The sequence below is a fragment of the Papaver somniferum genome, chromosome 11, assembly GCF_003573695.1.
Source record: "Papaver somniferum cultivar HN1 chromosome 11, ASM357369v1, whole genome shotgun sequence".
Taxonomy (NCBI): Eukaryota; Viridiplantae; Streptophyta; class Magnoliopsida; order Ranunculales; family Papaveraceae; genus Papaver; species Papaver somniferum.
The window spans coordinates 87,876,697-87,888,898 of NC_039368.1; the positions used below are offsets into that span (position 1 = coordinate 87,876,697).

Below are 12,202 nucleotides of genomic sequence, written 5' to 3' on the forward strand. Positions count from 1 at the left end.
AAACATAAATTGACTCACAAATAAATATTGACTCACTAAAGCTTTCGGTTATAAAAATGGATATCTCGTGTATACTATCTCAATCGATAATTGAAATTGTAATGGAAAACGAGTGAACATCTCAAAGAAATATTCAATGAAAATATGTACATATGTGTCATCACCTAGCCAGCATGTTTTACAATTCTACTAAAATATCACACTGAAACTATCAGAGAGATTGTAGAAGTATATGTCTCTTAACAAGTGTCTACATGATCATTTCTTAGGCCTTAACATCAAGATTTAAGATGGTGATGATTATTTAAAGTTATTTTCCAATAATATATTTGGGTTGAGGATAGGCATATTGTTGATGGTGATCTAATGCATATCCAATAAGTTGGTGGATCAAAGCTAAAGTCCGATAAACCTGGTATCATATGCAAGATTGATGTTAAAAAAAAAAAACATTCGGTAGAGTCAATAGGAAGTATTAGAATTTGTCCTAAAAAATGGATGTTAGTAACAACTTGTATAAGTGGCTAAAATTAATTTCGTTTTGCTATTGTTATATATTACGTTCTTTTTAATGAGTCTGGTTTTGATTTCTTTGTAAACTTAAAAGAGAGCTAAACAAGGAGATATGTTAACATAGTTGCAGACATGAAATTTTCCAATGGTTTTTTTGTAGTTCAAAATTGTTTGGAAGTGAATCATTTATGTTACACATGATGATACAATTTTATTTATTTTCTTTGTATATAATGAGCAAAAAGAATTACACATAAATTGTTTTCTATCTTTCAATGCCTTGAATATATCACAGTTCTGAAGGTGAACATTTCTAAGACAAGACACATTGTTATTGGTTATGTGCCAAATATTATTTCCTGGGTTAACAGAGTTGGGTTATGTTACTAAGAGAATTCCTTTTATGTACTTGGGTATGATATTGGGTTTCCAAATCTTATTTTACCACAATTGATAGAGATCATATATTAGAAAGATTGATGCTAAAGTTTTCTCTTGAAAACAAACTTCTTTATCTAATGAAGGTAGGAACATTTGTTCTTCTTAATGTTCTAACTTTTTTACCAATATATTAAGGAAAATGATCTTAATTGAATGAATATTGAAAATTGTTCTTAAAATAGAATTTGAGGCTCTGTTATTTTAGAGAGAAAATAACTTTGTTATCGAAATACTTCGTCGGTGATCTTTGACCAGGATTATCTTTCTTAGAACCTGTATCATGGCGATGGGTGATAAACCAATGAGGTTGATTGCGCACGCAAACTCTGATTGGTTGTCTGCTACCGAGAAACGATTGGATTCTGATATTGCAGCTCGTACTACCTGTGAGAATCACGTTTTTGCTCAATTTCAATTTACATGGAGTTGACCCACCACCTTAAAATGGCGCTTCTACATCAAATTTAACAATAGATTCAGGTTCAGTTTCTGGTTATAAATCCGATTCAGATGCTGATGTGAATAGAATTCGATATCTCATTAAAAGGTTCTTCTCACAGTAAGTTTTCTCGCACTGCTAAAGTTCATTTTCCTCGATTTATTGGTACAAACCCAAAGGGGTTGGGATCGTAAATGTGAAAGTTATTTTCTCCTTCATAAGTTAGCCGATTCAGAACGAGTTGATATGATTATTGTTCATTTTGATGCTAAAGTGGATATGTGGTTTCTTAATTATCAACAGGGAAACACTTTATTTTATGAGATACATTTATGAATGAAATATACTAGATTTGACGATGTTGCTCATGGCAATTTATTTAGTGAGTTTTAACAGAATATCTCTAACATCTGCGATCGAGGATTATTATGATAGATTTGAACACTTATAGGTTTACATGGTCACTAATATCCAAATCTCACTGAGTATTTTTATACTCTCGGTTTCATCATCGGTTAATGAAAGATATGTGTATCACTGTATAATGTTTAAGCTTGAGAATACTACTAGAGATTTTTATTTGACACAAATGCAACAAGCTACTATGGTTAATCAACTTAAATACCTCAAACCTTATACTAAACCAGTTTATCCTACTCATTCTTCTTGTTCCACTTATTCTTCTTCTGTTAAACCTTTTTCTCAACTTCTTCCTCCTTCACCAAACCAAAAAATTATTCCTCTACTCTTATTTTTACTCATTCTCCCACGCCCAATAAAACTGAACCCATGAATCCACCCATCAAGAAACTCATACCATTTCTTATGAAATGTAGAGGAATAAGGATTATGTTATGTCATATGTGCAAGTCTCAGCGAATGTTTATGTCGATAACTAATGCAGAAAATAGTAGTGACCGAGGTGATATATTACCCGGAGAGATCCATGAGAAACCTTATCATCCTAGTGACTCTATTATGGATATTTCCTTACATGATTTCACTAGAAATGTAGCTAATGAAACGATTTGAATTTATGGACACATCAATAGGTGTCCTATAATGGTCTTAGTGGGCACAAGAAGTACTCATAACTTCATTGATTCAAAAATTACTAGTAAGCTTGTTCTTCATGTGGAAACTACTTTTCACATGATGGTTATTGTAGAAAATGTTCACGCACATCGTATTCGCTTGGAATGATTTGTTCCCGGTGCTCGTACAAGATTGGCTTGACTTAAATGTCTTGGCTTGCTAGTTCCACTGGAGACGGTTGTTTCTTGATGGACAATACGTGTTGGAGTATGAGTGGTGTTTGTTTCTTGTATGTAGGTTGGCTCTCCGCTCTGTGAGGCGAACGACAAGCCCGATTACATCTTCAGTCCCGTCCCATGTTTTCCTTCGGGAAACACCCGTTTGGTTCCTGTGTTGCCTACCTATAGAGAAGGTATCGATTTTGTCCCTCGCTTCTAATACATATAGCCCGCTCTTGAGTGGCGCGAGATGGTACTCGACAAGGGTATCGTGTTCCCATTGTTCGGTGATATTATTATCCCGTTGGAGCATGATATCTTTTTGTTACCTTGGATGCCGATGATTTCATTGGGAGCTCGGAGTATTTTCCGATCCCCAGAAAAACGATTTCCAAAATCGACTGTTATCTTCTTCCGCCTGATGTGCGGTGAAATTCCGACGACGGTCTGTCCAGAAGATGGCGTCATTGAGGAATGATACCTGGTTGATCCTTCCCGTAGTCATATGCTTGTCTCAAATATTAAGCCATGCATGTGTAAGTATGAACTAATTCAGACTGTGAAACTGCGAATGGCTCATTAAATCAGTTATAGTTTGTTTGATGGTACTTGCTACTCGGATAACCGTATTAATTCTAGAGCTAATACGTGCAACAAACCCCGACTTATAGAAGGGATGCATTTATTAGATAAAAGGTCGACGCGGGCTTTGCTTGTTGCTCACATAATTCATGATAACTTGACGGATAGCACGGCCTTTGTGCTGGCAACGCATCATTCAAATTTCTTCCCTATCAATTTTCGATGGTAGGATAGTGGCATACTATGGTGGTGACGGATGACAGAGAATTAGGGTTCGATTCCAGAGAGGGAGCCTAAGAAACGGCTACCACATCCAAGGAAGGCAGCAGGCGCGCAAATTACACAATCCTAACACGGGAAAGTAGTGACAATAAATAACAATACCTGGATCTTCGAGTCTGGTAATTGGAATGAGTACAATCTAAATCCCTTAACGAGGATCCATTAGAGGGCAGGTCTGGTGCCAGCATCCGTGTTAATTCCAGCTCCAATAGCGTATATTTAATTTTTTGTAGTTAAAAAGATCGTAGTTGGACTTTGGGTTGGGTCTTCCGGTTCGCCCTTTGGGTGTGCACCGGTCGTTTCGTCCTTTTTACCGACGATGCGTTCCTAGCCTTAATTGGCCAGGTCGTGCCTCCGGTGTTGTTATTTTGAAGAAATTAGAGTGCTCAAAGCAAGCCCAACCTTTGGATACATTAGCATGGGATAACATCATAGGATTTCGGTCCTATTGCGTTGGCCTTCAGGATCAGAGTAATGATTAACAGGGACAGTCGGGGGCATCGTTTTCATAGTTAGAGGTGAAATTCTTGGATTTATGAAAGACGAAAAACTACAAAAGCAGTTGCCAAGGATGTTTTCATTAATCAAAAACGAAAGTTGGGAGCTCTAAGACGATCAAATACCGTCCTAGTATCAACCATAAATGATGCCGACCAGGGATCGGCGGACGTTGCTTTTAGGACTCCGCCGGCACCTTATGAGAAATCAAAGTTTTTGGGTTCCGAGGGGGGAGTATGGTCGCAAGGCTAAAACTTAAAGGAATTGACGGAAGGGCACCACCAGGAGTGGGTTCCCCGCGTAGCCTGTACCCCAGCCAGGACTAAAGGAGCGGGTTATTGGTATCGACGAGACCAATGTGAAAAAATTCGCACCTTTTATGATTATGACAATTATCGATAATTCTTGGGCGCGTACCAGTAGTATCGACGCACCGAGCCGGATAACGGGTGAAGCGATAAACTTATCTAGGGCTGGGTCGTCACCCCGTACTCAAACTTCCAATATCTTTTGTGACGTGCCGACTTGCCCGAGTTCGGTGTCAAGTTTTCAAGGGACACTATGTCGACGCCCCGATATAGTGTCAAATAGTATAGGGTCTTTGCATCATTTACGGGTGCGGAGGGCAAGGAGGCTAGTCGCGTCAACCAGGACAACTAGGATTCGGTTAGGTAGCTGGAACTTAGGGCCTTTGAAGGGAAAACATTGGGAAATGGTTGATGTATCGTGCAGGAGGCGAGTGGACATCTTATGCATTCAGAAAACAAAGTGGGCCGGAGCGACGGTGGAAGAAGTTAACAGTATAGGTTTTAGGATCTGGCTCGCAGGTGAAAGCACCCTCAATAATGGAGTGGGTATTCTTATCAACAAGAACCTGGCAGACAAAGTCGTCGAAGTTCGAAGACAAGGAGATAGATTAATTCTCATTAGACTCATGATACGGAAGGTGGCGTTAAACTTTATTAGCGTGTATGCTCCTCATGAGCGTACTCTTGAGGATGACAAGAAATATTTTTGGGATGCATTTGATGGATCGGTTAGCAGTGTACCACCAAGCGAAAAGTTTTATATTGGAGGAGACTTCAATGGACATGTTGGTGCGAGCGGGAGAGGATATGAAAGGGTACATGGAGCGTTGGCTACAGGGACAAGAACCAGAGTGGTGAAGATATCTTGAACTTCGCAGCTGCGTACGATTTATAATTGCTAATACCTTCTTCCGTAAAAAGGGATTCACTCCGGGTGACCTATGAGAGCGGACTTCATGTGACACCAATCGATTTTATTCTTGCTAGGAAGGACGATAGGTAAGAGTGCTATGACTTCAAGGTCATTCAGGATGAATGTGTTGTGACACAACATAAACTCCTAGTGGCCGACTTCTTTCAGAAGACGGGCTACCAGCGGAAAAGAGGCACTATCCCACCAAGAACTAAATGGTGGAATCTCAAGGAGGACAATGCACGGGTCTTCAAGGAAAATGTACTTTCAGACGGTATCCTCTGTGAGGAAGGTGAGACAGATTACATGTGGAAAGAAACCGCTAGCCGTGTTCAACAACTAGGGGTGGAAGTCCTAGGAGAATCCAGAGGAGGTGGAAAACGAGACCCGAAAGACACCTGGTGGTGGAACACTAAAGTGCAACAAGCTATAAAATAAAATAAAGACCGTTTCAGGGAGGCTCAGGCGCATAAAAGCGAAGAGAACCTACAGAGGTATAAGGCGGCTAAAAATCTGGCGAAACGGGCGGTGAGCACTGCGAAGACACGAGCTTAGGAGGGATTATAACATAAGCTTAGCATGAGCGAGGGCGAGAAGGATATAAACAGGATTGACCGGCTAAGAGAGAGGAAGACGCGCGATATTATCCAGGTTAAATGCATTAAGGATGCGGAAGATCGAGTTCTGACGGAAGATGTAGAGATAAAGGATCAGTGGAAGAAGTACTTCGATAGAATTTTCAACGCAGACGACGATACTCGTATAATCGATATTGGGGTCCCTATCGACCCAACAGACACGAGAGAGGATGCAATTTTCCGAGACATCCTGGTGACAGAGGTGAAAGAGGCTTTAAAAGGGACCAAAAGTGGGAAGGCGCTGAGACCTGACAACATCCCTATCGAAGTGTGAAATGTCGGGGAGATGAAGTTATAGCTTGGTTGACCAAGTTGTTCAATAAAATTGTCCACTCAAATCAGATACCTAATGAGTGGCGAAGAAGCGTTATCGTGCCGATTTTCAAAATCAAAGGGGATATCCAGAACTGCGCAAACTACAGAGGTACGAAGTTGATGAGTCATACCATGAAGATTTGGAAAGGGCTATCGATCGTCGTCTACGAAAGGAAACATGCGCAATGAATAACCAGTTCGGATATATGCCCGAAAGATCGACCACAGAGGCAATTTTCCTGGTAAGACAACTTATGGAAAGATACCGGGAAAAAATGCTGGATTTGCACATGGTGTTCATCGACCTCGAGAAAGCATATGACAGAGTTCCGCAAGAGGTGTTGTTGTGGACGCTGGAGAAGAAGAGAGTACCACCGAAGTACATAAACTTAATCAAGGATATGTACGAGGGAGCTGTCACTGGTGTTCGGAATTGCGATGGAGTTTCGAGCGATTTTCCAATCGAGATAGGGCCACACCAAGGATCATCCTTGAGTCCTTATTGAAAAGACGAGGGTACCCAAATACACCACAATCTTTTATTTTGATCACAACCTATACAAGACCCAGTGCGTATAAACCTCTTGGAAATACAATCACTCAACGAATATTTCAACACGGTGTCCACTTGATATAGGGTTAGTCCGAACTGGCCTAACTCGTGAATTAAATATCAAAGGCAAGTGGAGAAAACCAATATACTTGGTGTGATTGTCTATGGATATGGAATCGAGACAATACAAAAACTAAGTGATCACTTGATAAAAGGTACGGAAATAACCGAAACCAATAGGATCAATATCAAGTGCCATGTTAACGTACAAAGTGCAATTTACTTTAATAAAGTAAATGGCACAACAAGATTTTGTTAATGAGGAAACCGCAAAAGCAGAAAAAACCCGGGACCTTGTCCAGAATTGAATACTCTCAAGATTAAGCCGCTATAAAAAAATCTTAACCAACTTCGTATAGTTGAGACCAAGAAACTAAACCTATAGTTCACCTAGTTCCGTCTGTGTCCCTGCGCCTCCAACTTGTAATAAGTCACGCACTTGGAACAATTCCTTTGGTTCGTATTCCAAACAGTAAAGCAACAACAAATCTGTTCGGTAACAACTCTTTTCAAACAACGTGATATGAGTTTGACAAAAGGCTCTTCCGTTTATCCCAATAAACTCCTTTGTCAGGTTCTTAGATCTATCCAATAACAATTACCAAAGTAATTGTCAAGATTTTGAAATCAATATTTTGAATCACAAAGAAACGTATTGATGTTGATCTACTCAACTAATCAATCAAATCTATCACAAAGATAAACCGATTATAGTTGGATCCCCAGCCGATCAAGTTTTTTTCACACCAAAGATTATGAACCCAAATCAGAAATCTTCTTCGTCATCAAATCTTCTTATATCTTCAGTAAACACCTGCACACAATCAACTTGAATCTCTTGTGATTAATCACACGCAGAACGGAGTCTGTTAACAATGGATCATCACAAGACGTCTTTAGATCTATAAACAGTCTAAAGATCCCCGTCGAAACTTCGATCTAGTTTGAGTGAATCTTATATCAGAAGAGAAGATTCTCAAGCATAAACAAACCAGGTGCAATCAAAGTTCAACCATCGTTAGTCAATCAAATCAATCGAAAACTAATAATAAATTGCAATTATCTAGTTTCCCACCAAGGGTACTCGTAGAGCTTCCCAATCCCAAAGAAGTTTTTAAAACGAGCAGTCGTAAGAGATTTCGCCTAATTAGGTTACTTTCCTCTCCGAATAGACGACTCCACCAGTAACAACATGATGGTTTATCAAAAGTGATTGTAGTAGTGGTAAAAACTGGGTCTTTTCAGACTTGTGAAGAAAACAATTTTTATAGATTTAAATTAAACAGGCAACTAAATAAAATAATTCAAAGTTTTGGAGAAAAACACCAAGACTAGGATTCCACCAATGACCATTTTAATAGTAAACTCTAAATAGTTCTTATGCAATTTTATCTTTAAAATCAATTCTAATATTTGCCTCAAATAAGTTTTTGAAGTAATAATTGTAATTAAAAAGTATAAAACATCAAAAGTTACTAAAACCCAGCATGCTTCATCAAGTCAATTCACAATTACTCAATAAAAACTATTAATTCAATTTTAATTCGTGCAAATAATCAAATAATAATATTGCAAATAAATATAAAAATTAGAATTATACCAATAAATTACCAATGGCTTCCTCCGTCGTCTCGGCTAATGGGTTTAGCTCCTCATCCCAAAAACACACTCACAAGATAAATTCATAGCTAAAATAGATGTTTTTATTGATGATTATATGATGAAATAGGAATTAGCAACGCTGTAGTGGTGTTACAGCGCCACTGTTACAAAAGAGTATGGTAATTTAAGACTGCTGTAAACGATAACTATCTACTGCTGTGAAACAACGACAGTGGTATGAAAATAAGTCTGCTGAAGAACGACTGACTCTGCGAGTCTGTTCTTCGTGTTCTTCAGAAGCTTTAATGGCAGCAGCAGCAGCAGCGTTGTCTCCTCTATAATTGCTTCTTCTAGGCTCTCATCGACTCTAAACTCTCTCCTAAAGGTTTCTAACCTTTCTTTGATGTAAACCAACACTTATATAGCCTTCATATTCCCTAGAAACTCGATCAAATTCGAGAATAAATCTCTTATTCTTGACGTGCAGTTTGAACAATAATTCCATCTGTCGATCTTTGTATGCGTCTGTGAGCTATTCTATTGCTCCCAAAATCTTCTCTGACTTGAACTCAACTGTTTTGAAGTATATCCCACGCAAGAATCTCTCCCAAATCTTTCAAACCAATTCAAAACCCTAAACAGGGACCGTGTGCACTGTCTTGACTTTGTGTGGATTTTCTGACTTATCCAGCCCAATTAGATGGGTCTAATCGCTTCTAACAGGTCCCTTATGTCTTGTAGAGTCCGTGGGTACCAAATTTGCCCATTGAATCGCCTGCTAGGTCGCTCAAATCCTTGATCCAAAACTGTTGACGCTGCTGCCTTTTTTCCCGCCAAAATTTTCTTTTGAATTTGAGAAGTTGACCTCCCCTTATCTGTGGCTGGTCTCCCTTTAGCAGATGCCTGGAAATGGGTCACCCCTTAGTAATTAGGTTACCCCTTATCCAAAATCAAGGGTCCGTATAGCAAGTGTCCTCTGGGGCATTTTCCGCATTTTTTTTCGGGGTTCCTCCGGGGTATTTCTGGGATACTTCCGGTACACTTCTGAGGCGCTTCCGGTACGTTATCAACGGAGGTCCAAATGCCACATTTTTAGCCAAATTCGCCGCAAGAGATTATTTTCCAAAAACACCTACAAATACATAAAATAACCAAATAAGTACAATATCGAGTACTAACAATATATACAAATGAGCTATATTAGACACATAAATGCGTCTATCAAATACCCCCAAACTTATTATTTGCTAGTCCCGAGCAAATCAAAACTACAAAATAAAATCCTAACTCACTGTCGCAGGCATCGTCGATTGCATTTAGCGTATGCAATAAGCCTTTAAACCCCTAGGTGGCCCTAGTGGCCGAGTTATAGTCTCGGGAGGGCTTACCAGAGATATACCCACAAAACCTGTACTCCAGACCTTAGCTATCTACGCAGAACCTTGGAAGGCACTAAAGAATCTCCTTGGTTGGCATACTTATTGACTACAGGAAGAAGTACCCTGATGCGAAATTCCAATTGCTGTACACGAGTTTGCACTCAAGCATACTAAAATTCATATAAAGTGACAGAGCTCTACTCAGATAGTTGCACTATGGACATCATATTCGGAGTCAAACTAATCACATGGAAAGATTAAGAGATGGATATAGAAAAACATAGATGGTTTTGATGTTTACTAAGTGAACGACGTTTCCCATATCTGTCTGAAGGCCTCCGCCAAAATGAACCTATCCTAATGGATTGAGATACTAGTCTGACTAAATACACTGGCATATACAAGGGTACCAGTGGTCGATAACCTAACTCTAGGTCAACACAACTGGCATATACAAGGGTACCAGTGGTCGACTTTATTGAATTTATTCCTTTTGGTCAAATGGTCTGGTCTTTCTTTTTCTTTTTTTTTTTTCATCTTTTTTTTTCAACTTTTTTTTTTTTTTTTTTTTCATGGTATCTCAATCACTCTAATTCACCCTAGCATTGGTAACAACTTGAATCGTGGGCCCCACCTATCACTTAGAGAAACATAGTTTAAAAACAAAATAAAATAAAAATAGAAGTGAAAAGGACTCAACGAGATATGGTGAAACTATCATGTTATTTCTAACATCTGAGCTCTGTGCTTTTATGAATAGACTCTTTAGATGTTTCCATCTAATCAGATTGGTTCCTCAAACTCCTACAATCAAAATGCTTCCATCCACTTAGATTAGTTAGTGCAATCCTCAATAGGCATAAATTTCTAGGCTCTGGAGTTTATTTATTGCAACTAAAAGCTAACAAAAAGTGTTTCTTCCCCACCCCCAAACTTAAATCTTACATTGTCCTCAATGTTCTAAGGATGAAAATAAAAGCATGAACAAGGAGAAACTATTACCACTGGAGGGAAAAGAAATAAGGAAGGATATTACCGTATCACATGAACGCGGGAGCCTCCCAGTAAATGCTAAATTTATAGTCATTAGCTAGACATCAAATACCTCAAAAAGAATTTTCACCTTCCAAAGTCGTATACCAATAGTCGAAATAATTGTGGGTCCATAAGACCAAATAGAACTGCCACAAATAGGAGACAAATGCTCAAGATCAGAAAAATGAGCAGATAGAGCACAACCTGATCTAAAGTTTCTCGCAAGACAACTGGATTTATCTGAGGTGCCCACTTGGGCTTCATATGAGTGTCTCGGCAAACAGATTCATCCGAAAAACGGGTCTCTAACATTTGGATTTTCTCCTGGACATTATCAGGCGGATCAGGTTGTGGAGTCTGAATACACTCAAGCGATACCTCAGATGCACTAGGCTTGAGTCCCAAGTTAGGGACTTCTATTGGGGATAATTGACAATCTCTACCCCCAAACTTAGAATTTTGGGTGCCTCTACAATGACTAGTCACAATGTTCCTAATTTCTAGACCATCGGGTTCTTGAAAAAGGTCAATTGCTTTCTCTAAGTCATAATCAGGTGGTTCATCCTCAGCTTGCTTCATATCTTCTATGGTCCACTCTAAGGCTTCCTTATTTTCTTGAAGCACGGTCTCTGGACTACTTTCCTGATCACTATCCAAATCGGAGGCTATAATCACAGGGAAAGACTCGGGTGGGCCTAAAAATGTATAATTAGACTCCAACTCAGGAGGCTCTTTTAAATAAGGTATTAAGATAGACTCAGAAGCTAGTAATGGTTCGAACCTATCTTTCCATATATCAATATCTAACATAGGAACAGAATCCAACAGAGCATTTACTTGTTCAATGTTACTATCATCGTCGAAATCCAGGCTAAAATGGGATAAACAACTCTCCAATGTATTTTCCGGTACGATGTTTGGTAATGACTCCTGAACTAAGGTTCCTATCATGTTCACCTCTTCAATACATGTGCTATCTAGCTCAGAATGTAGCTTGTTTACATTAAAAATATTCAGCTCAATAGTCATATTACCAAAAGATAGATTCATAATACCATTTCGACAGTTTATGATCGCATTAGACGTAGCTAAGAATGGGCGACCTAAAATCACAGGTATTTGGTTCTCTGGGTCGGGGACAGGTTGGGTATCTAGGACCACGAAATCCACTGGATAAATAAACTTGTCGACCTCAATAAGAACATCCTCGATCACACCACGAGGGATTTTAACGGACCTATCAGCTAACTGGAGTGTTATCTGGGTAGGTTTCATCTCACCAAGTCCTAGCTTAAGGTACACATGGTATGGCAGTAAGTTCACACTGGCTCCTAAGTCAAGCAACGCTTTCTCAACACGGTACTTACCTATTGTACAAGAAATGGTAGGGG

General features: G+C 39.2%; 1 protein-coding gene across 1 annotated transcript; it reads left to right on the plus strand.

Annotated features, from left to right (window-relative positions):
- The first annotated feature begins 1,234 nt into the window (after positions 1-1,234).
- On the plus strand, positions 1,235-5,185 carry LOC113324750. Its single transcript, XM_026573039.1, has 3 exons — positions 1,235-1,340; positions 1,435-1,513; positions 4,741-5,185. The coding sequence occupies exons 1-3, from the start codon at positions 1,235-1,237 to the stop codon at positions 5,183-5,185; spliced, it is 630 nt and encodes a 209-aa protein (XP_026428824.1).
- Positions 5,186-12,202: the final 7,017 nt, after the last annotated feature.

What these genes read in the sequence shown, in the direction of transcription:
- LOC113324750 (XM_026573039.1), top strand. Translation starts at nt 1,235, where the DNA reads ATGGCGATGGGTGATAAACCAATGAGGTTGATTGCGCACGCAAACTCT. An exon ending in TATTGCAGCTCGTACTACCT is followed by an intron (nt 1,341 to 1,434) that starts GTGAGAATCACG and finishes CAATAGATTCAG; the next exon opens with GTTCAGTTTCTGGTTATAAA. An exon ending in ATTAAAAGGTTCTTCTCACA is followed by an intron (nt 1,514 to 4,740) that starts GTAAGTTTTCTC and finishes TGTATCGTGCAG; the next exon opens with GAGGCGAGTGGACATCTTAT.